General features: G+C 52.8%; 1 protein-coding gene across 5 annotated transcripts; it reads right to left on the reverse strand.

Annotated features, from left to right (window-relative positions):
- Positions 1 to 421: 421 nt before the first annotated feature.
- Positions 422 to 27,180, reverse strand: SH3GLB2 (SH3 domain containing GRB2 like, endophilin B2). Of its 5 annotated transcripts, XM_080402650.1 has the most exons (12): positions 26,958 to 27,175; positions 18,223 to 18,364; positions 17,752 to 17,880; positions 16,383 to 16,516; positions 15,814 to 15,906; positions 11,591 to 11,653; positions 7,312 to 7,335; positions 4,515 to 4,604; positions 3,917 to 4,017; positions 3,414 to 3,428; positions 2,544 to 2,808; positions 422 to 1,864 (listed from the first exon to the last, which is right to left on the reverse strand). In XM_080402650.1, the coding sequence occupies exons 1-12, from the start codon at positions 27,018 to 27,020 to the stop codon at positions 1,757 to 1,759; spliced, it is 1,227 nt and encodes a 408-aa protein (XP_080258776.1). In that variant the 5' UTR covers positions 27,021 to 27,175; the 3' UTR covers positions 422 to 1,756. The 5 variants fall into 5 exon arrangements, with proteins under 5 accessions (XP_080258776.1, XP_080258778.1, XP_080258777.1 ...); XM_080402652.1 differs by lacking the exon at positions 11,591 to 11,653 and having other exon boundaries at positions 26,958 to 27,180; XM_080402651.1 differs by lacking the exon at positions 3,414 to 3,428 and having other exon boundaries at positions 26,958 to 27,165.
- Between the last annotated feature and the right edge of the window lie 33 nt (positions 27,181 to 27,213).

The following is a 27,213-nucleotide window of genomic DNA, read 5'->3' on the forward strand; positions in this document are numbered from 1 at the left end:
ATTAGCAGCAGATCTAGTTTCCGTAACAACAAAAAAAGTCTGTTAGATCTGGAGTAGCACTTCCAGTCTCTCAACAGCTGAAGTCATACTGCTGCTCTGCTTTTGCTTCAGGTTAAGGAGAAGTTGCTGTTTCTTAGAATTTCTGGATCTGTGGCACAACTGGAGGTGTCATCTGGGAAAGGAACTGCAACGTATGAGCAACCTTGAGGCTGCTGAGAGTATCAGCTGCGACAGGGAGGATTAGCAGCTTTGTTTTGCTTCTACCCCCAGCTTCAAGGACTGGGACAGCAGAAGGGCACAGCTCCTACCTGAGCTGCCTCCCCTTGCCCTGCTGCCAGCGCTGCTTGTCCCTGCAGCCTGCGGTCATGTGGCTGGAGAGCGAGGGCAGCCCCAAAGCCAAACAAGACACTGAGGCAAGAAGTCAGGCAGTTTGTTTATTGGCAAATAAGTGCTGAAAACCGAGCCCTACATACACAGGTGCTCAGTGCCCTGTTACATTAGAGTGGTCACAATACCGTTGGGGAAAGTGCAAAAGATCAATAAACAAGCAAAGTTAGTTCTGACATACCAAGGGGAAGGGCGCGAACAGAGAGTTTGGTGCAGGCAAGTTTCTTTTTCCATCCAGCGAGTTACACAGCAGCATAAGTCCTTCAGGTGAGCTCTAGCTAAAAAGCTCATTATAGGATTAAAAGGCAGACACACCCGAGCACCCCCTTCGAGCTAAACCACTGCACACATCATGGGCTGCCTGGACTGTTTAGCGTGTGCGTGGCCAAGAAGAGCTCGTTACTGGAGCTACAGCACGTGGGGCTTCTGTACTAGGATGCACCGAGTCTGTTCACTGCAGAGATGGGAGGGGAAGCGTTAGTTAAATTTGTGATCTAGGGTGAAAACTGAGTCAGGCTAAAACATGCCTGGAACAGACGCACTGAAAGAAAAGCCTGAACAATTAATACAGGGAGCAAAGCTTTAAAAAGGCTTGTAAACTCTTTGCAGTCCAAGAGCCGTTTCTCAGAGGAAATGCAAGCAAGATGCATGGTCCCTTGCACTGAGGTTTGATTTTCAACATACAGGCCCTATATTATTAGGTTGGTCCTCCCAAAGAACTTTTCTTCCAGCTTCAGACGACAGTCCTAGATTGAAGCCATGCGGCACCACAATAGTAAGCACAGCTCTTGGAGAGCCTTGCGTTACTGTTCTCCCACAGGTAAGCAAGGTGGATGGGTTTAACAGGCTCTAAATTCTTAAATTCACCTTCCTTTCCGTAGAGCTAGGACATGTCGGAGGGTTTGTGTGGGACACTTCCCCACTGGAATGCTTGATGGTTTGACTTAGGCAATTCTGCTGCTGAAGAAGAGAGAGTACAGGAGGGGCAGACAGGCACTAACCCACACCAGACACAAGGGAAATTTAACTTAAACTCCGTGAGCAGCTGCCGAGGGATACAGCTTGCTCACCCCGGGAAAGCCACTGTGGTAAACGAGACTAGGGTCGGGTAGGAAAAAAGTAACCAGGGAATCTTGCGCCATCATCAAGACTAACCTCAAAGCAGGCTGCACTGGAGTTAATGAATTCAGTCTCGGGTGCCCTCAGCCCTTTCCCAAAACCTTACTGTAACAGCTTTACCACAATTCCCATATTAGCAATGGAGTGTCAACCCTGAAGAGAGCAATGGTCTCAGATGAAGAAATCCGCATTAGAAGTGCCAGGAGATGAGGGGTGCATTCTGCGTGTACATTCTTCTTCCCGGAAACATTTAACTTAACAGTTCCAAGTAAGTGACAGGAACTTTCCCTTTCTGGTTCCCTCTTTCCCCTATGAGCCAGTCTGGATCCATGCCTGGCAGGCTGTACACAGTGATCATCTGGGGAGAGAAGACAGCATTAGACAGGGCCTTACTCTGCAGACGGAGCCAGGAAGTTCAGTCAGATGGGTATTGAAAGAACAGTAATTCCTGAAGTTCATTTAGCAAGCATCTGCGCCCTTTCCCCAGAACTTTCTGCAGCTTTAATGGAAGATCTACAGAAATCTGCCCAGTGATGTCCCTGTTGCCTTTTCATTCTCCAAATTGACCTAAGGTATTTTTGCATACAGGGTGGCACGATAGTGCTATGTCGTCTCTTCTGAATACAATATTTCAGTCTAGTGAACGAGAGAGTTTGCAGCTTGCTGACTCTCCTTTTTTTCCTCAGCAGGGGTAGACCAAGCCTCCAGCCAGCAGCTTATCCCGTTGCTCTCAGATAAGTAGCCATATCTGAGGGTCACAGTGAAGATATTAAATACTGGGGTATTTGTTGGCTGGGTAGAGCTACACTCTATTATTAGGAAAAGAAGAGTTACTGGGGTGACGTTCTTAAATAGCAAAAGGCCCTGAGCACGAGCTTACTGCAGTTCGGTGGATACTAATGTCAAGAAAAAGATCCTATTAGCAGTTCTGTAAAACAAGTTTTTTAGGAGTAGGAAAAGTAACCAAGACCTTGCTAAGCACACAAGAGGCTGCTTGGCAGTTACAGTGAGACTCAGAGCGAAGGCAGGCTACCAACCTCATCTGCAAGAAGTGCCAGCTCAGTGCTGTCAGCTGCCTCGTAGTCATAGAGGACTCTGGCCTTCCGCGTCCCACTGGCAGGAGGCTTGACTTCATTTGGGTTCAGTACGCTCTCTGCCACGGTACTGGGCACCCCAACAATCGTGGGCACAACTGGAATAGTAGGCACAGCAGGGAGTGTGGCAGCAGCAACAGCTGGAGGAGAGGTAGCAGCTGGGGGAGGAGATGTGGATTCTGCATTGCCTATGAATGTGCCTGAAAATCTTAAACAGGAGAAAAAAAGCAGAGGTCAGTAAGGATCTAGTATGAGGACCCACGAGCGAGCTCTTCCTTTCAGTAGTTACACTGCAGAGATGATGCTCAAGAGTTCTGGCTAATAGCTGTAATATACCTATGCTGCCCTTCGAGTGGGGAAGTGTTCTCAGTTCTCCAGTGCCGAGACTATGCAACAGGTAATATCATCTGTTATGGTTCCAGTGTCCTGTCACAGGACTGGCACCTAACTGGCAGAGATTGCAGCGTGCCACTGGAGAGGGGTCTGGGCAGGTACTGCTGTTGGCTCCACAGCTGTTTTACTGGGTCCGTTGTGCTGCGTCCTTGCCCTGCTCTCATGTGTTACCTCTTTAGTCTGCTAGTTCTTCAGGAAACGGACAGTCACGGCTGTTAAACTGGATGCCACAACAGGAGCCTCCCAGGCTTCTGGGCTCTCCAGATAGATGGTAACGGAGCTCAGTCCCATTTGTCTGTAGACACCCGCCGCAGCACTAAGGGAGCGCAGCTCTGGCCCTTGCAAAAAGTGTGCAGAGACTCTAGAGCCTGGCTGAGGCAGAGAGCTCTTAGAGCCAGTTGTGTGCCACATCTTACTTACATTTCTCCTTTGGAGCTGCAAGCATGGAAGAGAACAGAACAGGAGTAGTCAGTCATCACGCAGAAGCAACAGCCCCTCTTGGGTCAGGCCACCACGCTGATGTGGTAGGTAACAGACAAAACAGCCCTGCCCGCACGGGGCGTGCAGTCGGCAGCACAGGGCGAGTTACTGCTGCAGCCCAGCACACCCAGGCTGCTGCTTGGCAACAGGAATTTGTCTCCCATGTGATTTAACTCATTTAGAAGAGGAACATTCAAGCTCTCATGGCCATCAAGCTTTGAGATGAAGGTATCAAACCCAGATGAATCCAATGGCAAAGCCCACTCTAAATGCACTGCCATCAGGGCGGATCGCCACTCTGCAAGCTCAGAAGCTCTGCCAGAACTTGGAGGGGACCTTAACACTTCTACCCAGCATTATGATGTGGGATGGGGAAGGAGGCCTGGACTGGGGGTAATGAGATCAGTAACCCTCAGAGAATTAAAAGCAGTCTCTTGTCTCACCTGCCCAGTTGCTTTTGCAGGTCCAGCATGTACTGGTAACACTGAGCGTAGTAGTTGGTCTGAGACTCCACAAACTCATGGAGACAGCGAAGGTGATTCACCTGGAGGAAGAAGGCCCATAAGCTGGTCTGCGAGCTTGGTGGCCAGGCACAGGAACTCTCTTCCTGCAGCTACTACCTACCCCAAGGGAAGCAGACTTGGGCAGGCCAGTATTTAAAAGAGTTACCTGGTTTGCGTGGAAACACTAGTTTAAGTTTGGGAATGTTGCATAGACCCAAGGGTGATCTCTTGACGCTCTAGCCAAGCCCATGTGGCCAGTCTGCAGCTCTAGTGAGAGAACAGTAATTTTTTTCTGGCTTGGAAGCATTTTAAGGACTGCAGAACTGCAGATGCCACAGTAGCACTGCCTGTACATGCTTCATTAGGTTTTTAGCTTGAGCATTCCAGGTCTTGGGAGGAGGCTGCTGTAGCATCCAAATTTATGACCTTTTCCACCTCTACTCCCAATGTGAGGCTCCCTCATCCTCTCGGCATCCTTCTTGAAAGGAGCCAGGAGTCTCTGTAGCCCCTGCCCACCCAGTTACCAAGGAAGACTCACATGTGTGCTGCTGATCCCCTCCAGCAGCAGACGTGTCACCTCTGCCTGTCGATCAAACTCGGTCTGTGTGAGCCTCAGCTCGTGTTCTGCCTGCGAAACAGGACAGGGTGTTCAAGACAGCACCAGGCAAGGACCCCTGTTCTGCTTCCTCTAGGGACAGGCAACACCCACCTCCTCCACCTTCCCCCCCTTGGGCACAGAGACAAGCGTGCTCCTGGCTCAGTGGGACCACGTGCACCTGTGACACAGCATCAGGTACAGGACACACTGGGCTGGGATCCCAGAGGCCTCTGGCTGTATTTCAACTTGATTCCTGCCTGATCCTCCATGGGATCGTTGCAGGTCATGGAATGGCAGCTCAAGACTGATGCACCAAGCTAGGAAGCTCCCATTCGCACAAGACCAGAACGTGAAGATGGAGAGGCTTTTTTTAATCTTGAGCTGTGTGGAAAGCCAGTCCCATGCCAGCACCTGTCCTTTTAACCCCCTCTTTCTAAGCCTATAGGCACAGCAATGTTGTTGACAACCTCCCTAAATTTCTCTCCAGAAGTGCAACTCTTCTGGTATCCTTTTTACCACCACAGAGCAAGGGCTGAGGCCAGGGAGCATTTACTAAATTGCTGTTGCTAACTAAATCTCTCTGCAATAGAGGTGAGCATTCCAATCCAGCTCCTACCCAAGGCTCTCCTTTGAAGCTAGTTGCTCATTTTGAGCCAAGAGAAATTAAACAACAGTTAATAGAAGGCAGCTATGCAGCAGACGTTGGGAATTCAAAGACAGACCAATACTGGAGACTCTCTTTACCGAACAGACAGAGCATCTCTCCCCCACCACCAAACGGTGTATTTACACCAGGGCAGTTTTGCAGTACTGGAATGCCCCGGCGGATCCTTGCAAAGGGAAGGGCTCCAGAAGCGTTGGAGCAGTCAGGTGCCCTGGCACCTGCTCTACCTTCCTGCTGCCAGAGGGAAAGGGGCAGTAAAACGGGCACGGTTGTTCTCTCCAGCGCGCACTATTCCTGAACGTCAAGTGGAATGTGTCAGTTCCCTCTTAGGATGTCCTGTGACCGAGAAGTCAGTCAGAGAGAAAAGCAATGTCCACTCAGCTACAGCTTACTGGGCATACAGGTTCTGTGTCCTTGTCCCTTCCCCCGAAGGGCGCAGCAACCAGAGTGCTGCCTGCCCAGGTGCAGCAGAGCTGCATGGCACCCGTCCCAGGGAGCGTTCCTTTTGCTGGTTTGGGAATGCCCTTATCATTCTGGCACAGAACCGAGCCCAGAGGGCCAATCCAGGCAGTCTGGGCGCAGGGGCTGCGCGGTGGGTGTTCCTGAGCAGGGTCACCCACAGGGGACGCAGCCTTGGCAGGGCGAGCTGGAGGAGCTGCCGCGGCCCTTACACCTTCCACCAGCTAACAGCGCTACCAGTAGTGTGTACAGCTATGCTGCAACAAAGAAACCCTCTGTCTTTAATCAGATTCATCTATTTTAAGCTGTTTCTGTTTTCTTGCATCCTCTGTATGAAAGGGATTATTTAAAGGAGAAGGGGGAACGTGACAGGCAACACCAGGGCGATGCCTGACTAGGCATTCAGAGATTCCTGCCCCGGTGAGCTGAGCGGAGACACCAGTTGCAGCAGAGCTACTTGTGACAGACAGACGGGCTCCGTTTGGCACTGCTGGGGATGCCACCCACCGGCCCCTCTGCCAGCTCTGAGCAGCTGCACGATGCAGCTTCCTACAGCGCCAGCACCAGGCTGTGACCTGGGAGGTCCCTTCTAGTCCTGTGCTTCTCCAGGACACACAGAACTTCGAAGTCTACAGACATACTTTGGTCTCCCAACCAGGACAGACCAAAGATAGAGGAACAGAGCCTTGCATGCTTACAGCTGAGAGGGACTGAAGGATTTAAAGTACAGGATGAGCGGGTTCAAAAACAGCCAGTCTGCTCTGATGGTGCATTTAGAGTAAGGCAGTAATAGGTTACTATCATGCAGGAACATGCCATTCCACCACCTTGCAGCGCAGGCTTCAAGCTAACGCCTGCTGGGGGTGTTTGAGGTATGAAAGGCAACGGGATCCCAGGAGGTGTCTCTGGAAGCTCCATACCATGCTGGAGCTCCACACAGAGCTCACCCTGGTCTCTAGTCCGCTAGCAGCCCTTCATCCACCTTTATGGACAAGTCATACTCCCCTTGCGGAGCCCAGAAAATAAAAAAGAGCTGGGGCTTTACCTCCATGGATCTACTCAGAAGGGGAAGTGCAGGTCACCCAGACAGAATCAGTTCCAAACCTCCCACCCTGCCCCTCCTGACAGAGCCGTTCCCTCCAGCAGCTGGGGCTGCTCACAGGGGAACCCTCTGTCCTTGCTCCTGCTCTGCTCAGAGCTCCTGCTCGGGCACGAGCAGGCGAGGGGCTACTAGAGGCTAATGCATGGCACGTGCAGGATCGGAGCAGGCAGGGCCTTTGCCACAGGAGCAGAGCTGAATCGCACCACGCGTGTCACCTCTGCTCCCGCGACACCCATGCAGGGTTCTCAGAGTTGCCTTTTATCACATACAAATGCACACCTGGTTTGCCTGGGAAGCCTCTCACACCAGGTCCAGCACGGGGCCAGCTCTTCCCACGCCACTGTCGGAGTCACGCTGAACCACCGAGCTGCACGACGTGGGCTGGGGCTGACTGCAGCAACGTCCCACTGACCCACCCCTGCACGCGCACAGGCAGGGTCCACAGCACCCCAGGCCCCAACCACCACCTGCACGCCAAGAGGGTTTGAGCACGGTTTCAGCTGAGTACTTACTTTTTCCACCTCGTCGCTCCAAAGCTGTAGGGGCCACAGAGCAACAGGAAAGGAGATCAGTGTTGGAGACGTCGAGAAGCACTCGGCATTAACCCCAATTGGCAAGGACGCTCCACGGACACAGCAGGCCAACTCCGGGGACAGGCCAGCCCTTCACCCAGCAGCAGCTGCCAGACCGATGCCCTCTCCCTTCATTCCTGCTCCTGAGCTCAGTTTCACAATAGCAGCGTCAGTCCATGGCACCAGTGCCAGCAGCGTGCCGGCTCTGCTCCCTGCCGGGGCTGTTACAGCGACTGCTTCAGTAGGCTCCAGGAAGAAAAGAATGAAGCAGCGGAGTCCTCTGAACAGCAAGAGTTACTTTGCCGAGCCCTGCGGGGGCTGGTGTTGAAGGACAGCCCTTCTTTTCAGGTTGCAGAGAGGCAAGTGAGCTGCTTGGGCCCACGACCTGCCACGAGCTCAAGCCATATGCCAGCGCTCCTCACCCGGTGGTCCAGGGAGCTCAGGTTAAAGGCTCCATCATCCAGCCGGTCTGTGCTACTACTAGGCATGTTTAGCTACGGCAAAGAGGAAGCAATGGCTGGATGCTGCCTTTGAGCCAGGCAAAACATCACGCTACTCCTTCCTACTCTCCTCAGCCATGGGGCACATTCAGGGCAGCATGACACTGCCAGCTGCTCGCTGGGATCTGGCTCCAGGACATGAAACAATTGACAACAAATGTCACACACAGCAACAGGAAAGGGAGAGAAGAGGTAGAAAAACACATTGATCCTTCCCAGAGGTCCTTGGCTTGGCCTTTCCTCAGCAAACAACTGCTCCCTCAGCCCTGACATGAAATCACCCTGGGTCAACAGGGAGCTCAGCAGCCTGCCAGCAACACCCCACACCAGTGGGACCAGAGGAGGTGCCTCCGAGGGCCTCAGCTTCCCCCTTGGATGTCACCTCTGCAGATCAGGGGAGCTCACCATAGCACTGCTGAATTTGCACTGCAGGCACCGGGAGCCCCACGCTGGAGGCCCTGGTGTCAGAGGGAGAACACGCTCTGCCGAGACCCTGGCGCTGCCAGCTGAACCTTGTTGAGGTTTGCTCACCGGCACCTGCCCTCGGGTGGGCGGCGGTACCCCGGGTGCAGGGACAGCTTCGCCAGCCAATACAGGGAGCACCTGCAGGAGCTGCTGCACTGGTGGGGGGCTGGGGCAGGGGTGGACACACCAGGCTCCTTGGCTCGCTGCCTGCTCCGGCTCCCGTAGCTCAGCTCCTGCTCCCCGTTCGTAGCCTGGCCGGCATCTCTTCCTACTCGGGTGGCATTGGTGTAGCTGGCTCCCTGCTGCTCACAGGCCACCCCTGTGTGGCGTGCCAAGGCCCGCTGCTTTCTGACCTTTAGGCGGGTGTTTTGTTACCACACATGGGGAACCGGTTCAAACGAGGCCGGGCAGCTTTGGCCATGCATGGGAATGCCAGCGCCGGCCTGGCCGGGGAGCTCCCGCTCGGGAAGGCAGGTGGCTCCTTGCGGGCTCCAGCCTGAGCTGCTGCCCCACGGGGCCCCACGCCCCAGGGGTTGGAGCAGGGCTCCGGGGGCAAGGGGAGCTTCAGGCCCGTGTAATCACCGCGGTACCCGTGAACTTGTAGCCAGGTTCATGCCTCTCCTGCTGGCATTGCTGCACAGTCCCCAGCTCCGACCGCACGGTGCTCAGGCGCTGTCAGCTTTGCCCACACCTGCTGCTCCAGCCAGAAGCATTTTGGGCGGCTCAGGGGGCAGAAAAGGCCCAGATCTGCCCCGTTGTCTTTGACCCCGGCTCAAGCCAGAGGAACCCTCTTTAAGGCACTCAGTGTGTTTTTCTTAGAATCATTCCCAGGAGTACAGTGCGTGGCAGGGGCAGGGTCTGCGAGAAAGGGATATTTAGGCTTAGGCGGCCCATGTACACATTCTTACACAAAAACAAAAGGTCAGTGTGGGAGAGAGGAGAAGTGGCTCCTCAGCCTCCAGCTCATACAAAATGAGAGAAGTGCTTGTCCCCAGGTAGATCTAATTCTATCCAAGCCCTCCTGTTATGGAAGGGGAAAAAATAAAAGCACCACATTATCCACCTCTCAAAAAACCAACGTGAATTTAGAATCCAGATCAGAGCCCTGCTGAGGACATATGGTCCAGGAGAGCGCTGACCTGTTTGCTCACCTATAAGATGAAGTTGTTACCTGGGCATAAGCAATCCCTCCCTCCAGAAAGGAGCGGAGCTCGACAGCAAAGCGAGCAGCAACCACTGCTCTGTCCTGCCAGGATGCGCTAAGACTAAAGTAGCACAAGGACTCTGGCCTGGAAGAAAAGCAGAGCAAGAGTATGAAGAGCTCCTACCTGCTGCAGCGCCTGACCCCTTGGGATGAGTGCTGGGATTAGAGAGCTTGTTGCAAAGTGGTCCTGCCTGTGCAGGGCTGGGGAGGAGCCTGGGCACAGCCCCTGCTTTGCTAATTGGAGATGAGAACTGCTGTCCAAGTCACCCCTGCTAGTGCAGCTGGACTTCAGGTGGCACATCAGGTGCTGATTGCAACCGCTGAAATAGTTTCAGAAGCCACAAGGGCCACTGCTTGTGCTAGGCCAGCGGGCTTCCTACAGGCACTTCTGCTAGGAGGCCCTGCTGCGCAACCATCAAACGTGATTTAAGTGATCGAGGTCACTGCTGGCTGCATCCCTGGAGCAAGTCTGTCTCCTAGAGCCCTGTGCCAACTGTCTGATATCATCACCACTGCTTGCAGAGCTCTGAAGAGGGACCACTGAACTAGGCAAAGATGTGCCAGGGTAGACACCTGTGGGCTAACCCCCACCCCCCCAAATCTGTTTCTCCCGTCACGTTACTTGGCATCTGCTCCCCAGGAACAGCTTTGCAATACAGCAAAAGCAGATCAGCTTGTAGTTTGGTGATGACTAGACAACTCAACTGAGCATCTGAACGCTCTGCAAGATGCTGATGCATATTATGCATATGCTTGCCTTCTGGTCTGCTTTAGAAAGCCTTGGGGAATCATCAGAATACGCTGGTCTAATCAGAGATATTCAGAGGCAGGGAAAGCCCAGTTTTCCTCCTCTGATTCTTCCAGAGCTCAGTTTTAGTCCATTATTGCGCTGTCCTTGGAAAAGGCTTCTCCAAGGGAGAGGACAGAGCCTCAGGCTTGCTGCTAGATGCTGCAGTAGGAGAGCTGGAAATTGAGCAATTGCTGCAGCATCACCAGTATCAGCTTCTTCCCAAGCAGTCTCATGGCCAGGCCTGTTACCTATGGAAATAGTTTTCTAGCTACTGTGCAAAGCCATTTCTGATCCCAGCATCACTCTCCAAGAAGGTCAGGACAGATCCCCCTGGGAACTAACACTGATGCTCCCAGCTCAGACATACCTCTTTCTCCAAATGGGATGGGTTTCCCATTAACCAAATCCACCTTGTTTCCATGATGTTTTGTTTGCTAGAAGGCTGGGCTGTCCTTTTTCATGTCTACAGATCCCACTCTCCAGCCCTTCCACTCTCAGATATTTCTATTAACAGGCATCAGTGTTGTTCTGAACGCTACTCAGGAAGCAAGATGATCAGTTTTCAACATTTTAACAAGAAATGTGACATTGCACAATGGGGAGCCATGAACACAGCATGAAAGCCAATTGCTTGACCACGGCCACTCAGTGCAACACAGTGGAGATGCATCGGGCAATTCATCCAGTCCCAGTGCATCTGACTGCATAACAGCCACCAACAGACAGGCCCCAAGGTGAAAGGAAAAAAAAAAGTTCTCTATGTGCAGAACAGGCAAGCCTGCACTGTCAGCCTACTGTGTTACTGACAGGATGGGTGGCAGAGAGATTCCTCCACCTTTGCTTCTCTTGACCAGCTACAAAGCCTCTGAGCACTGACACCACAGTACTGATCAGGCAGTCATGTGTGTGACATTGCCAGTGGACAGCTGGAAGCACCCAGAAAGGCTAACCTTTGATGGTTTTTCCTTTCAATTGCTCCGCTGGCAACAAAAAACCCAATCAGAAGATTCCCACTAGAAATGTGGAAAAGGATTGGCAGGGAAACTGGAAGGCAAACCAAGCAGCCAAAGAGCCAGACTCTGACCATGCACCCCTGCAGGGGTGATTTGCATCCTTAAGGTTGAGTCAGAGGAACCCTGGGCAGCCCATGTCACATTAAAATGTTGAAAACAGCAGAGCACTAGGTCTGAGTTTAAGTCAGGTGGAGAGAGGGGCAGAAAGAGATTGGAGAGGCAACATCTTAGGAGGAGGCAATCTTACCGCTGATGCGCTGGCGGAGAGAACGTAATTACGAGGTCTAGTCTCCTGAAAGTCAGGCACAGCCTAGTGGGGGGAATAGAGTTTCATGTACAAGTCATGCAGAAGAGTCGATAGTCAGTTGGGCAAAGGATGGAAGAAGGGACTAGTGGTTTTTTCCCCCATCTGTGCTGGAAGCAAATTCTTCTGGGATGGCGGGAGGGAGGTCTCCCAGCAGTCTGGGCAGCGGTGTGTGGAAGCTGAAGCTGTCTCCAGGTAGAAGCTAGGCTTGTGCAAGAGGAGGTGGACTGGCTCAGGCAGTCACACCCGATACTCCAACAGCATTACTGTTAGAAACTCTGCCTGTGCTTACAGCTATCTGCTCATACAGTGGCCAGCTGGAGTGAAGACGAGACAGCACAATCTCAAATGGATTTCCCGTTCCCTTGTAGCCAGCAGGTTGCTCGTGTCATGTTGGCTCAGTCCAGTGGGCAGGACCTTCTTTCCCCTTGCTTCCTGCCTATAGTCCTAGAAATGTCCCCGTACAGGGTCTCGTCCTTAAAGTGGCATGTTTACTGGCATCAGAGCATCCTTTCCACGGTGCCTTTTAAAAAAACCAAATCTGCTTGTTCTTACTCTCACCAAGCATCTGGGCACATTTCCTCCTAACAGACTCAGATCTGCTCTTTTCGGCAAGGGGCACAGCTTAGCTCTAGCCCAAAGCCTTGCTGTTGCCAAAGACAGCGTACGAGTTTTCATCCCAGAGGTCAGAAAAGCCACCTTCTCTACAGCTAAACCTCTGCCCTGCGGCAGGAAGACTTAAGCACTCCGGAGGTCTTTCATCACTGGGAGTGCAAGGGATCCAGTCCCCGCCACCCCCAGGTGTGGGCTCACTAACCATCACGTAACAAGGTGTCTCTATTCAGCTAAGCTAAGGCTGGGCCTCCTCCCTGGCTGGCCTTTGGCTGTAGCATCACCCAAAATAAGCCAGTGAGCTAGCTGACATCAGGACCGGCACACTGGTGCGATGGTTCAGGGTATCTTCCTGGCCAGCCTTTATGGCGCAGTGGGTTGGTGTGCAAGGCTGGCACACAATCCCGCTGTAGCCCAGCCTTGTTGCTAATCCTCTCAGGGCCCGCGTTTTCTCTCCCAGGTTAATCTCTTTGCAGTTCACCCAGATCTACTTATATGCGCTGACCCGATTTGCTGGGCCCCAAGCAGCCTGCCGGAATAAGTGACCAGTGTGTGGAAGCAGCAGTCAGGCAGTCCCAACAAGAAGATATGATTTTTTTTAAACTATCTAGGAGTGTTGGGGATGGCTGGAGGAAGGAATAAGGAGGAGCGATTCCTATTACAAGTCAAACCTGAATATAGGGACAAAAATGTACCAGTGAGATGAGGCCAGCACAGCAGCTAGGCTTGACCCCTCCCTCTGGGGAGAAAAGATACGGTATTTGACAGAAATAGCTTCTTATGCCTTTTTTTTTTTTAAAAAAAAAATCAAGAGCAACCAGAGAAACATCTCCTCCCATTCCCTGATCTCCAGGGAGTCCCCAGACTAGTCATAGCACATGGGATGAAGTAGGCAAGCTGCTCTTGCACTCCTGTGCACGGAGAAGTTGTATTTGCAAGCAGTGGTCAAAAGGGACCCACCTCCCTCCCCCTTCCACTCTTGTGATGGGGGAAAACCAGCAGAGCCCTGGAGCCTGGAGGACAGAACAGCACCACAACCATATCAGCCTGCCTGTCATTGTCTCTGGGCTGCCTCCCTTCCAGGAGAGGGGCTTGCCACCCAGCCTGACCTCCTGCCTGCAGCCAGAGGAGCCTGGGTGGGTCTTTACAGGAGCCCCTGCCTCTCTTGAGCACTGCTTGCAAGCAGCATTGATGGAACAGAATGCATGCTCCGGAGGGGCTGCAGGCAGCCAACAGACGCTCCCATCCTTGCGGGGCACTTTTCCCAGGCAGCCACGGCCCTGACCATGCTCAGTACATGCTCCAGGACCAGTCCCAATGGGACACGGGAGAGATGAATTTTCATTTAAAATGGGAAAGAGACAATGAGAGGTGTTGAAGAAAAAAATCACAGCACTGTTAGCACAGTCAATACTCACATCTCCCTCACACTGAGCAAATTACAAAGAAACAAAACAAAAAAAGGTTAGTAAACAAAACAGCATCAACAGGAAGGACAAAGCACGGAGTCTGAGGGAAACGCACGAGCCCAGACACATGAACAGCAGCTCACGGGTCTGGGCAGCAGCACACTTGGAGGGTCACTCACGAGACAGAAGCTGTGGGAACACAAATTCGCACTACAGAGGGGGAGAGCAGCAAGAGAGTGGTGAGCTGGGAGAGGTGTGATACTTCAGGCCAGCTTGGATGGAGAGGCGTGACACAGGACTCCAGGCATGTTACGGGGAACACTGTGGTCTCATGACAAGCTAACATGCCTCGAGCAGAGGCAGCAGTTCTCCCCTGCTGTGCTGGGAGCTTCCACCTGTGCTTTATCCTCTAGAAGTCTGTGAGGCGGCCAGGGTCCCACCTTTAAACTAAACTGGGTAAGAGGTGGATGTCTTCAACAACAGCTGAGATTGCTCTTCTGTTGTGTGATCTCCCTTTCAAAGAAACAGAGTGGCCGAAACATGGCTTGGGGTGAACACTTTGGAAAGCCTGGACTGGCTCCGCATCCTGCCTGGGGCACCCCAGCCCTGCAGTTCCAGTGGGAAACCAGCTTGTTGTCTTCCAGCTACAGGAAAGTCCCTCACCCAAGGGTCCGTGTGCAGGTGAGAGCCTTGGGATCGCTTTGTGTAGGAAGCAAGGTAAAGAAGGTGGAAAGGGAGGAAGCACAGGAGGTATCTGAATTCCTGATTTGATTTCAGCTTAAGATGGGCACCCCTTCCCACTGAGACGGGGCGCACCGTCCCCTTCAGGAGGGGAATCGGGGATCCCTGAAGTTACCTTCAGTGCATCTGGGTGACCTGACTGAGAAGGCTTTTTTTAAAAGGGCAGCTATTGCTTTTGTTCAGGGCTCTGCCACACAGGCCTGAGCACTCTGTTAGACCTGCTGATGAAGGCTGCTGAACTTAGCGCAGCTGCTCCACACGGCACGTGTGCGGTTAAAGCTGGAGGAGAGGGAAACCACATGGGAACTGGCCGCCCATGGAGCTGCAAGGCCAGGCGCCCAGCCGAGCAGATGGCTAGAAAACAGGCTCATGGCAGGGCTTCCAGGCTGGTATCCCAGTGCATCCCAGAGACCGACTGACAAGGATTCCTGGCTGTCCTGATTGCACACGTTTGCTAGTTAAACTCCAGGCCCCAGGCTGGAAGCAGAACTCGGCAAGTTCTTGCGCCAACAGCCAGAGTGCCACAGGATAGCAGCGTGCTTCAGCAAGGCCCCCCAGGGAACCCATCAGGGCCCGGCTACAGCCTCTCTGCCTGCTGCTACACCACCTCTGCCCGGGGAGAGCCAAGCTCCAGGAGACGACTCAGGCCCAGGGAGCACCACGAGCTGACGGGCCTTGTCAGCCTCAGACAAGCACTTGGAAGTGCTTGTCCCCATTGCTTGGGCCTGCAGACAGTGACGCTGGCTGGCTTACCAGTCCCTTCTGCACTGCTCTGACCTGGGACCCTTGCTAGTTTACTTGCTGCAATTTCCCCAAAGCCAGAGGGCAGGACTAGCCCGTAACTAGACAGCACCACAAACTAAACAACTAGAGAGGCTGAAGGAAGGACCTCTTGGTAGCCGGTCTGACCCTGGCCACCCCTTACAGGCTCCCGTGGCACTCCTGCCTGGGGAAGGCCGAGCTGACCGAGTCCTAACTGGTTGAGAAGCCTGGGACTGCTGCAGAGCCCCAGCACGCTTCTCCCTTGCGCACCTCCCAGCTCAGCTCTCTCTTGGCTTGCTTTTAGATCCTCAGGGAAAACTTAAGTCCTCAGAAGATGCAGCCTTCCAGTTACGAGCACAAATCATCCAGTGACCACTGTCGGTCAGGAGGCAGAAGCCTAGGTCATGTAGAATTTTCCGGACTCCGGAAGCTCAGAGCTATTTGTTTCAGCAACTCCCCCAAGGGAGGACATCTCAGGAACAGGCGCATGGCTCTTGCTCCCAGTTCCCTTGCATACCAGACAAGGAATTCCCCCACCCATGCCTGCCAGAGCCAGGACGTAATGGGGCAGCCTAATTTTTGCTCATGTGAGCCAAGCCCTGGGGCCAGAAGGACAGAGAAGAGAGTGAGGGAGAGAGTTACCGCTGCTTTTGCCTCGGCAGCTTTGGCTTTCTTCAACCTGGCTTTGCAGGCGTCCAGATCCAGGCGGCGGTTCTGCAGGATCCTCCGCTCTTTCTGGAAGGGACAGAAAAGTGGGTAAGAGCAGACTGCTTAGGAGCTGTTGGGGAGGGAAGGGGACAAAATATCATCTAGGAACCAATTCTATCTCCTTAGCAAAAAATGCTAGGGAGACAGAGGCAGCTGTAATGTTCATCTCATTTGCAAGAGTTTTTGGCCTGGCTTGCAGAGATCCAGGCTAAACCTGCTGGCAACAGGGCAGTCTACGAGTGGGTGGTGCCCACTATGCTGCAGGAGTTAGGAAAGGAGTCACCTTCCTCATGCACATCAATTAGCAATCCTTTCCTGCCAGAGGGAACCCTGAGCAGACTGACCACTGGTATTCCTCTATCCTTGCACTCTTTAAGGGGAGAGGTATGGAGTCCTTTCTCATAGGGAGGGAGAGTCGGTTCTTCCAGCACTGTTTCCCTCTCCCATAACCCTCCTCATCCCTGGTGGTGTAACAAGCTTCCCCCCCCTGTGACCATACTTACAGATATGGTTCGCCAGTCCCCTTCCAGAAAGTTGCGCAGTGGGGTCAGGAAGTTGATGGAAGCAGAGTGGATGAAGTCCCGTTCTGCTGCCCCTAAGCGCCTTTGAGTCTCTCCAACTTTTATCAAGGTCTTCCCTGCAATAACAGGAGCCTTCAACTCCAGGAGAAACCAACTGACATTGTGTTGGCTTCAGCCAACTCAACCAGAGCTGCCAGGCTCCAGTGGGGGCCGGGGGGGGACAACACACACGACAAAGGCACAGTGTACCCTGCCTGGGCAAGGTGCCCATGCCCACACCACACCAGTTTCAGTCTGAACTACAGCCTGTTTTTAGCTCGAGGCCTCTTCTCAGCTGCTCCCAGTGCAGCTTTGATCTTATCTGCTCACGCACTTATTTCACTGATGTCCTTTTAGTGCTATACCTGCCTGCGCAGAACAATCTTTGTCTCTTAAAACAGAGGCACTGCAACAGAACAGCAAATTAAAAAGCATCAGAGCAGAAAAAATAAGTTGATGAGGCTGTGCTGGCTATAGATGCAGTTACAGCTGTTCTGCCTGTAACAGGGCTTGCTATTGAACAGCTATTGATTTGGAGAGCAGCCACAAAGCTCATGGCAGAGGCAAGGACAGCTGGAAGTTAAGGCTGTGCTTCTGTGCAGGTCTTCTTCTTAAAGAAGCCCCAAATTACCCCAGGAAGGGGCAACTGTTAGGATTTAAGAGCAGAAAGATGCCCTGTGTGGTCAGGAAAGGGCCTGTTGAGGCTTGTAGCCAAGCAGCAACCTTCCTAAATCTGTTCTGTTCTTTCAGGTGGAAAGATTTCCACCTTCCACTTATAGGGGATAGTTAAAGGATGGTTCTCATGTTTAGGGTCTAGAGAAACTCTATGCAACTAGACAGCACACTAGACTAAAAATACGCTCAAACTGGAAAAAGCCATTGACTGCAACTCCCTGTTCAGGCTAGTTTAGAAAGCCACAGAAATAGCACAGAATCGTTTCTGTGTCCTGTAACCAGTCCCACTAGTTACCCTGCATCTGCACATCTCTCTTCTCTAGCTCTGCCAGACTTGAGGACTGTATCAGGAACAGGGACCACCCCTGCCCCTTTTTCCCCCACAGCATGGGGCATGCTTTGCTGCGGAGTAAGACCTGACTTCCTACTCCAGATGAGCTTTTGCTTCTGTGCTAGAGAAGACCCTTCTCTGGCATCAGCTTTGACACACGAACAGGCAGGTTGCCACAGTGGGGGCTGGCCACCCTGCCCCGTTCCAGAGGCATGCTGCAGGAGTCTTAACGCAAAACAGTAGTGGGGATACTCTCTTAGGAAGGGAGAGATTCCCAGGGCTTCTTAACTAGCCAGGCTGACTTACCATAAGGTGTCCCTGGCCCAAAGTCATTAGCTGCTTCTGTCATGTACTGCGCCAGCAGCTCCCCGTTGGTGACGCGGGAAGGCACCTTCCGGTCAAGCTTCTCATACAGAAATTCTTCTACTCTGGCACCTGGAATGAGGATACCACTGGTGGTTACAGGATGGAGGCACCCCTAGAACTGGCATTTGGGGTAGCCCATGCCATGCAGTCCTGAGTAACGCACTGGATAGGAAGCACGAGCACCAGGAGAAGGTGTCCCTTCCCCAGTCCTCAGGAGCACAGCCAGGCTCTGCAGGGCAGCAGCCACTCACCTCTCAGCTACTTAGGGAAGGAAGGACAGGCCCTGCAGACACATTTCTTCCAACCCTCGCAAACTCAATGTGACAGGGCTGTCTGCCAGAGGGCATGTCCTTTAACACTGAGCTGCAAAGTGGTATTTGTCCTCGAAGCATTAGAAGAAGCTGGACTTACTAGGGTTTGGCTGTAGCAGAACTTCAGTCTGGCGCAAGATCTTCTCTGTCCAGTTCTTCGTGCAGTCTGCCCTGGCCAGAAGGTTTTCAAAGTGGGCATCTAATTCAGTCTTCTCGGCCTGGCCCAACTTTTCTTCAGTAAACTGCAGGAAGGAGGTAGTCATTAGAAGGTCTGTTCTACTAAAGCAAAGTTACAGTGTGCTACAGAGCTATTAAGAGGCACTGAGGCTTCTTCAGTCTCATGTATTTATCTTAGAGTAGAGCTAAAAAGCCTTCAAGGTGGTGTTCTTTGTTCCCAGGCATCCTTGAATGGAAAAGGGCAAACTTTTGCCCAAGAGTGGAACTAGCACTGAGCTAAAAATAGAGTCCAGGTTTGAAAGGTGTTCCAGAGTAAGTAACTTTTAATAAGGTCTAGTACAAAAATACTCTAATTGTGAGGAATATTTAAATGTTCACATGGCTTTCAGTACTTCATGCAGAAGAGCAACAGACATCCTCCACATGAGGGAAGGTGCCACCTCCTTTCACCCCTTTCTAACCAACTCTGTCCTGCAAACCCAACAGGATCAGGAACACCACTACCACTGCACAAGTCAGGCTTTCTTCTCATCTTATTAGACGAGGATGTACACATCTGTTTTCCTAAGGGCTGTGAGTGCCCTCTGACAGCCATCAGACTGACAGCATCTGAGCACTGCCTCCCAGCTCACCTCCTGTGTGGCTGGCAGTGAGCTGTGGAACTGAACATCTGAGATTTAAGGAGGCTCAAACTCACGATTTAGATAAAAATGCTTCCAGCAACTGACTATTCCTCTAGGACACACTCTGAAGCAGGGTACGGAGAGAAATACAATGGTGTCTGACTTCTCTCAGCACTCAGATTCATACTGGCAACAGACTCTTCCTCCCTCCATTTTTCCTTTTAAATTTAAAATTAGCAGCAAGGAAAAGCAGGCTATGCAAGTCTTCAGTGTTTTCATACTGGGCAGTGACATCTGACAAGCAAGGCTTGTCAGTCAGTAAGTGCAGTGTCAGATGGCCTGGAGACCCCCCATTGCTTCCTAGGGGTATTTCTGAGAGAAGAGCCCATTCCCTCTCATCCCATCCCCATTTTCCACTTGTTCCTCTCAGTGAAGTTGACCAAGCATTATTTTTAAGCACAATTTCATGCTCTTGGCAGAGCAAGCATCTTGTTGGATCACGCCAAGAGACCCCTTTAGACAGCTATGCAGTCCTACAAAGGTTGCAGTTGGCCTCTTAGCCCTTGTTGCTGGCCCCTGGTACCACTGTTGGGTTATCAGGATGAGGTACTGCACAACACCTGGTACAGTCAGATACCAAGAGATTAAAGCCTGGCTAAAACTCTTGGATGAAATACAACCCCTGCATAATCTGCTGCTTGTACCTTCTCTTCTCCCTTCCCCTCTGCCACAGCTCAGCTCTAGATGGGCCAAGATGCTGTCTTCATGGGGTCTCAGTCTGGTGCCTGCTGCCCCTCCTGAAAGGCATTCCGGCATCTCTGTTCACGTGGCTGCCCAGCAGCCCCAGCTACATTCTCATCCAGTACAATGCTGGGAACAGGGTGAGATAAGGAGCCAGCCCATAACCAGCCTGCAAGGCAGGCAAACAGCCCTTAGGAGTCCAGTTACCACCCTGCACCAACGTTACTAGATGTCAGAGATATACGGACCCTGCAGGTATGTTTACACAGCGACTGGTTTGGGCAACATGCAAGCTAGAGGCAGTGAACTGCTTTGCCAGATGTGTCCCTGGTGACAGATACTCAGCTTCAAGGACAGTCACACTCCCTCCTGCAGCCTGGTGGGATCAGAGGAGTCTCAGCCATGTGTGCCCAGGGATCGCTTCACTAGTCTCTTCCTCAGCACCAGTAGCCCCTGGTTACTGGCACTTAGTTTCGGCTCAGTCTTGCCGTGGCCCCTGGCTATTGCTGGACATAGCTAACAGCGGATTCAAGGTGAGAGGGCGTGGGTACTGCTTTGTACCTACGGCCTATGATTGTCTGTGGGGGACACACACAGCCATCAGACATGCATGAGCAGCTGAGCCTCTCTTCCTCTGTCACTGTTGGAAGCCCAGGGCTGTTTTCAGACACTGCCAGGCTGGGCTGAGTCACTGCCATGCAGCAAACTGGGGCTTCCCAGGTATTTGGCACCAATTCTCAGTCATCTGTTTAAGAGCTTTCTTAAACAAGCCAAGACTCTTTGATGCAAGCATAACAGTCTCTCGCCCCCCTTTCCCAGACAGCTTTTTTGAGATATCATCTCACTTTCAGGTCCAGCTCCTCTTCCTGCAGTTTAGACTCATCCTGCACCAGCATCTGCCCTGGAGCTGTCAAGCCTAAACCCAGTTTCTTGTAGCATTGCTGCACATTCAGATCACTGCTGAAGCCCTCCAGCATCTCCACCGTGCTGCTGCCAGCCTCTTGAACCACCCCAGCTCTGGGGTCCTTTGCTATATTCACAAGCAGCACCTCCAAGCATCACAGCCGTTTTCTGTAACCCCTCCTTCACCCACTGCAGTGTAACAACATGTGTCATTTGCACAGCGCTTGGCCAGGGAGCAGCCAGGACTCAGAAACTCAGTTTTTATCTCAAGTCAAGCACTAAAGCTATTTGTCTTGCAAGAGGACTGAGCACGTGCACCACAATCATTGCAAGCCTGGGGGCTATGCCAGAAGGGGAGGATGGGCAGGAATCTTAGTCACAGCCTGTGGCTCTGAAGGGTCAGGCCAGAAAATAATCTCTCATTCAGGTTTTCTTTCAGTGTTGGAAAGCAGGGCACGAACGTCATGAAGTGGGTGTAAGGGCACGGGAGGCTGTAGCTCATATGCTGGGAGCTACATTTACAGTTAATTCCCCTGCCCAGAAGTTACTGCACTGCAGAACCCAGACCAAGGCACAGCCTCAGGGCAGCTTGTACCATCTCGTTGCAGGTTTCACTTCTGCAGCACACTTCTACCTCCTTGTCTGTGCACGGGGAGTCGCTGATCCAGCTGAACTTGACCTCTAACATGACTTTTTAGATGGATCAGAGAACTCGCCCAACTTCACAGCGCTACTGAGAATGTGCCACCAGCTGCAGCGGAGATCAGGACCACCTCTTGCAGGAACAGCTTGCTGTGAGATCATATGAAGTTTCTCATGAAAGCACAGCCAGTGAAGGAGATTATAGGTAAGTTACATAGCCTTATCCTAGGAGCTGGTTCTTTTTCTTGTCTGGTGCACGTGGAGATACGAGCTTTCAGGTGGCAACAGGTCTCAGCTGCTGATCCCCTCTTAACTGGCTGCCCAAGTCAGTGTCTTCAGTGAAAAGCAGGGTAGAAGAACAGCGTTTGTCAAGTCTGGCTACTCAGCCACTTCAGGCAGAACTCCCCTCTAAAGGATTTTCCTAGGAATTTGTTTTCATAGTGCTTACAGAAATTTCATTATTTTTCCTTCCCATTGAACAGACATAAGATTTCACTGTGAGGCCATGAGATGCAGGAGAACAGACAAGCTGATCATACACTTATGCCTCCTGACTGTAAAAAGACAGATTAAAAATATTTTATGTCTTGCTGTTCCTGGACTAGAGGTATTGCAGTCTTCTGCAGCACCAAATACCCTAGACTGCCGCAAATGGGAGCGCTACTTGGTTTTATCAAGTGGGCCTGCAGGCTTGGTACATATCCACCTGGGAGGGAGTCAGGGCAGGCAGAGCACACACAATTGCAATGCCTGGGGGCATGGTGGCGAGAACCTTAAAGCTCCTCCATCCCACTGTGGCAGAACTACTCCTATTTGTTTTCTAGAACATGACGGTTGGGTCAACAGTCCAGCCCCAAACCGATTCCAGGATTTGCATCCTGGGATCAACATGCCAGGTCACAGTGCTGAGAGGCTCCACGGGGATCCTGCCCTGCAGGAAGCATCCCTGCAGCTGACCCAGCTGAGCACCAGTCCAGCCTTTGTGCAGGGAAGCCGACGGGGTGATTAATAATGCAGGCAGCCTTTTGTCAAGTGCCACTCTCGCTCTCCAGGAAGAGAGTCATGCTGCATTCCAAGGCATCAATAATTCAGCCAAAGATTGGGTTTCCTTTGGGAGGCTTGGCTGGCCAGCAGGAATGCTAGCTGCATTATCAGGGCCCATGTGGGCAAGCAGGCTGACAGACCAGGACAGCAGCGCTTGGGCAACAGGCCCAAAAGAAAGAAGACCATGCCTGACTGCAGTTAGGGCAGCTGCCTGTATTCACAGCTTGTGGGAAGAACTCCCCTTTCCTCAAGACAGTTGGTAGAGACACTGCTGGCATGTCAGGAGGGTCAGCAAGTAGTGCTGAGCTGGATGGGTCCCTCTGCACTGCAGCTAGAATATCGAAGAGGCTGTGCCTATAGTCCTAGTGACTTAGGGCCATCAAGTTTAGGCTTTAAAATAGCACATGTTGTTTTCTTTGCTGAAAGCATTAGCACCTTTCTTCCCTTAAAAGCGAGGGGAATAAAACCCAGTGCTCCCACTGAGTTATGCCAACACCACAGCTGTTTTGCATAAAGCAGCACGAGTTGACTTACATCTCTTCCAGGCTTGTATGGTTTTCCCCACTCCTCTCCCCTCCAGCTGGCCCAGGCCTGTATGTGGTGAGCCCCGACAGGGCAGCTGCAGCCCCCTGGCAGAGGATCTAGTGGCAGAGTTCAGGCCCTTGCAAGGTCCCCAGCTTTTTCAGCTGGACATTACTTATGACTTTCCACCTTAAATCACAAAGATCAAACCAGGGCCAGGAGCCTTAAACCAGGAATAGCCTCCTGCACCTGCCAGCAGATTTGGGCTGTTGAGTTTTCTGAAGCCTCCAAACAGTCCAGAATGGCTGTGGTAATATTTGCTCTTTTGGTGATCAGAGGCACAACAGAATCAGTTAAGGCAAATCTACCTCCCACCTCACGCAGGGTTGCATTAGGAAAGAAGCCATAGCCACTCAGCCAGCATCTGAAAACTACCTGAATTTCACCAGCTCTGGACCGGACACAGAGTATGCTTGAAGTACTTGGTCACCAGGAGCCAGGAGAGCTAGGCTGTGAGCCAGGTGAAACTGTGCTAGAGGACAGAAGGAAACCAAGCTGTCCTGTTAATGGCTACCTCATGAGCAAGGCATTTAGAAGGGGAAAAAAAACAACAAAACATTTCTGCTGTGGTGGGTTGACCTTGGCTGGATGCCAGATGCCCACCAAACTGCTCCATCACTCCGCACCTCAGCAGGACATAGGAGGAGAAAATAAGATGAAGAAAAACCCCAACATGTGGGTCAAGGTAAAGGCAGTTTAATAAAGCAAAACACACTTCCCGGGAAGCAGGCCTCAGTATACACAGGGGTTGCTCCAGAAGACAAACATAGTAAGTAACGAATGTTCCCCCTTTCTCATCCTTTCCCTTAGCTTTTCCTGCCAAGCACGCCATGATATGGTGTGAAATATCCCTTTGATCAGTTTGGGTGAGCTGTCCTGGCTATGTCCCTTCTCAAGATCTTGCTCACCCCCAGCCCACTGGTGAGGGGGGAACACTGGGGCGACAGCCCCGATGTTGTGCGAGCACTGCTCAGCAGCAGCCCTTACACTGGTGGGTGTCATCAACACCGTTCTAGCTACCAGTGCAAAGCACAGCACCCCGAGGGCTGCTGTGGGAAAAAGTGACTCCATCTCAGCCGGACCCAGCACAACTGCCTTCATGGACTCACAGGCATGTTTCAAATGGAAACAGGCCCTGTCCTGGACCACTTGCCTTCAGAACCCTTTTAAACTGCCTCGTGTTCTCTTGACTTTTAAGTTATCCAGCAACCAAGGTATCAATCCCAGTAAGGTCAGCATGCAGAGAGCCTATCTATTAAAGATGTTAAAGATAAAAGTCTATTTTATCACCAGAGTTCAGGGAGATGGGGGAGTCAGTCTGTCTTCAGGAGCTTCAAGATAGGGGAAGTCAACCTCCAGCTGCTAGTAGTAATTAGATTAGCGATGGAATAAGCACCCAAAAGCTGTACTTATGCTTGGGCAATTTCACCCAGAGCCAGTTCATATAAAGACTGACAAAAGACAGACACCTACAATTATTTCCAGACAACTCGGAGAGCCTAGCTTGCAGCCTGTCTAGAACAGAGACATCCAGTGTGTTGCCTTTGGAAGGAGAGATGCCAGTTCTGTAGGCAAGCCGGAGCTGTTAGCGTAGCTTCCCCTGCAGAGGTTTGGGATCAAACCCACTTACTGATAACTGGAAGGTACAGCTGATCAAAAAGAAAAGCCTTCTTCAGTGAAGATGAAGGGAATGACCTGTCTGAAGTCTGTCTGCAGGTGCCATAGCCGTAAAGGGCTATGTGCTGCATCCCCTCCGAGGATGCTAACCCGATGGCTGCAGGTGGTAGTTCAAGTGTCAATACAGGGCATCTGCAAGAGAGACGCTGAATCCTACAAAAGCTCTATATCCTTGTATCTGCCCAAGCCTAGAAGCTTGTTCCCCACTTCCAGGGTAGCAGAGCTGACCACCACCTTCCTACTCCACCTTCTACCACCTGCTTTGCTGTTCTGAAGGAGGTCATAAGAGATGCCATGAAGTCCACAGGACACTGCCTGGTCAGGGAGCTGCACGCACAAGCCTGGTAAGATAGTTGCTGCTTATACAGCTTTGGGGAGATACTTCAAAGCTTCTTTGTTACAGCCCCTCTGTCCTGCTCCTGCTGGAGATAGGTACAGGATTGCCCACCCAGGAGCAAATAAGCGCTTCAAGCCCTCTAGCTTCTCCTCAGGTAGGCACCCGGCTAACTGGTGCCTGAGCTAGGAAGAGCCATGTAAAGGCAGCAGTGGGTTTTTGAGTGTTATTTTGTTGTTGTTGTGAGAGGGGTCAAGCCTAGTCCGAAATCCTTCATTCACCACTGACATGAGGTTGTATTTGACAGGTTTCAAACCAGGACTGCTCCTGCCCTAAGCCTCAGGGAAGCCACCCCCGAGGTGGCATGCTGACTGTGCTCAGTCTCCTTTCCCCCTCACCGAGCAATGCTACAGCCCTTCTTCCAGTCCGAGTCAAGCTCTTGTGTGTTGGTCAGACATCTCAGCCAGACAGCAACAGCTAACGCCGTCTGAGCGCCACAGCACATCATGGTCAGTCCATTTATCTCCCAGCGCTGCAGTTCCAGTAAAACATCACTTTGCTAAATGCCTGGAGCCGAAGAAAGCATCTCCAATGCTACAGAAAGCCCAGTTTATTCTAGGCAGGTCTCATTCCCCTCCTAGAAGATCTGCTGTGCCAAAGAGCACTACAAGCCCAATCCTTACTGCCAACAGCGGACCTCAACAGTCATTTGTGGCTTCTCATGGAGATGGGGCAGTGCTCACCCACACTAGCGGCAGGACTCTACTGGAACAGCCCAAATAGGCCAAGCTCCCCCCGCAATTAGACTTTGGAAAGTGGTTTTCAGCCTCAGTGATCCATTTCCTTCCAGTCTCCCTTCCTTACACAAACACCTGCATGCTGTCCACAAGTAGCAGTGAAACCACTTGGTTTCAAAAAATTACTACTGTAATTAGGCATATGAATGTTCATATACGAGATTATGTGAAGTAGGTGTAGCAGGCAGAAGACACTATTTATAAATGCCTCCTTGCTCTAAAATCGCTACGTGCAGACACTGTTCCCATGCCTGTCTCCTTCCTACGCCTTCAAGCTAAAAACTACTTATCAGATTCTTACAATAAGGCTTCTAAACTTAAGATTTCTTTACAGAATTTCTTCCTTTCCTCTGCTACCAAGGTCATTTGCATGAGAACAGCATCTTTAAGCTTTCCATCTGCTCCTTATTTTGCACCTGTAGTTAATATCTCTCTTCTTCATAACATATGACTCATGGGCACGGTTACAGGAGGTGATAACTGTTTACGGCAGACCAGTTCCTAAAAGAGCCAGAATTACTCCACTGCACAGAAGGCGTGGAACAAGACAGCGCTGCTCCCAGCCCCCGGGTGACGGGTACAACCAGCAGCCCAGCCCCAGAGCCGGACTCCCCTCTTCAGGCAGGATCCCAGCCGGCTCTGCCTTGCCCCTCTCCCGGCCCGGCCGCCACACGCCTCGCCCCGCACGGGCAGCCGGTCTGCTGCGCGCCCGTGCCCTCGGGGGTACCCCCGGGACCGGCGTGCTGAGCCTGGGCAGCGCCTGCCCAGTGCCTCGGCAGGGCCGCGGGCCGCCCTCCCGGTGTCCGGCCCGCCGCAGGGCCACCTCTGCCCCTGCCCGCGGCTGGCGGGAGCAGCTCCGCGATGGCGCTGGGCACAGGATGCTGCGCCCGCCTGCGCCAGCGGCTCTTCTTTAGGGAAAACGGCTGTTGGGCGAGCAACGTCCCGCCCCCGCCGCCCCGCGGGCTGGGAGCCTCTCTGGGGCCCTGCCCCAGCACCCCTCCCAGGGCCGCCCCCCCGTAGCGCCGCCACGGCGACCGCGGCTCGGGCCGGCGGGCCCGGCTGGCTCCAGCCCCCTCGGGCTGGGATGAAGCGCCCGGCTCCGCTCCGGCCTCGGCCCCGGGCTGCGGCCCAGGGCGCTCCGTGCCCGCGCGTCGGGGAAGGCAGCGGGAAGGGGGGGCCCGGCCGGGGGGGGCGGCAGCCGCAGGGGGGACCCCGGGCAGCGGGGGGGGCCGGCCGGGGGAGGGGGGAGGGCGAGCCCCCCTTCACAGGCGGGCGCCGTTGCCATGGCGACGCTCCGCAGCCCAGCCCGCCTCACCTGCATGGCACGGGAGAAGAAGACCCCCGCGTCCGACGCCAGTTTCTTCACGTTGAAGTCCATGGCTGCACCGAAGCCTCCACCGCGCCCCCGCTGTCACCGCGCCCGCCCTTTATAGCGCCGAGCGAGGCCCTCCTCGGGCCGCGCCGCGGCCTCTTAAAAAGGCCGTGCAGCACCGGCGGGGCCTCTCCGCGCCGAGCCGGCTGGGCGGGCAGCGCGACCGCCTGGAGGGCACTGCCGACGGGCGACGGCGGCC

This window comes from Falco punctatus (genome assembly GCF_963210335.1).
Source record: "Falco punctatus genome assembly, chromosome: 9".
NCBI lineage: Eukaryota > Metazoa > Chordata > Aves > Falconiformes > Falconidae > Falco > Falco punctatus.

What these genes read in the sequence shown, in the direction of transcription:
- SH3GLB2 (XM_080402650.1), bottom strand. Translation starts at nt 27,020, where the DNA reads ATGGACTTCAACGTGAAGAAACTGGCGTCGGACGCGGGGGTCTTCTTC. An exon ending in CTGCCGAGGCAAAAGCAGCG is followed by an intron (nt 11,654 to 15,813) that starts GTAACTCTCTCC and finishes TCCCCCCACTAG; the next exon opens with GCTGTGCCTGACTTTCAGGA. An exon ending in TCTCCGCCAGCGCATCAGCG is followed by an intron (nt 7,336 to 11,590) that starts GTAAGATTGCCT and finishes TGGCCCCTACAG; the next exon opens with CTTTGGAGCGACGAGGTGGA.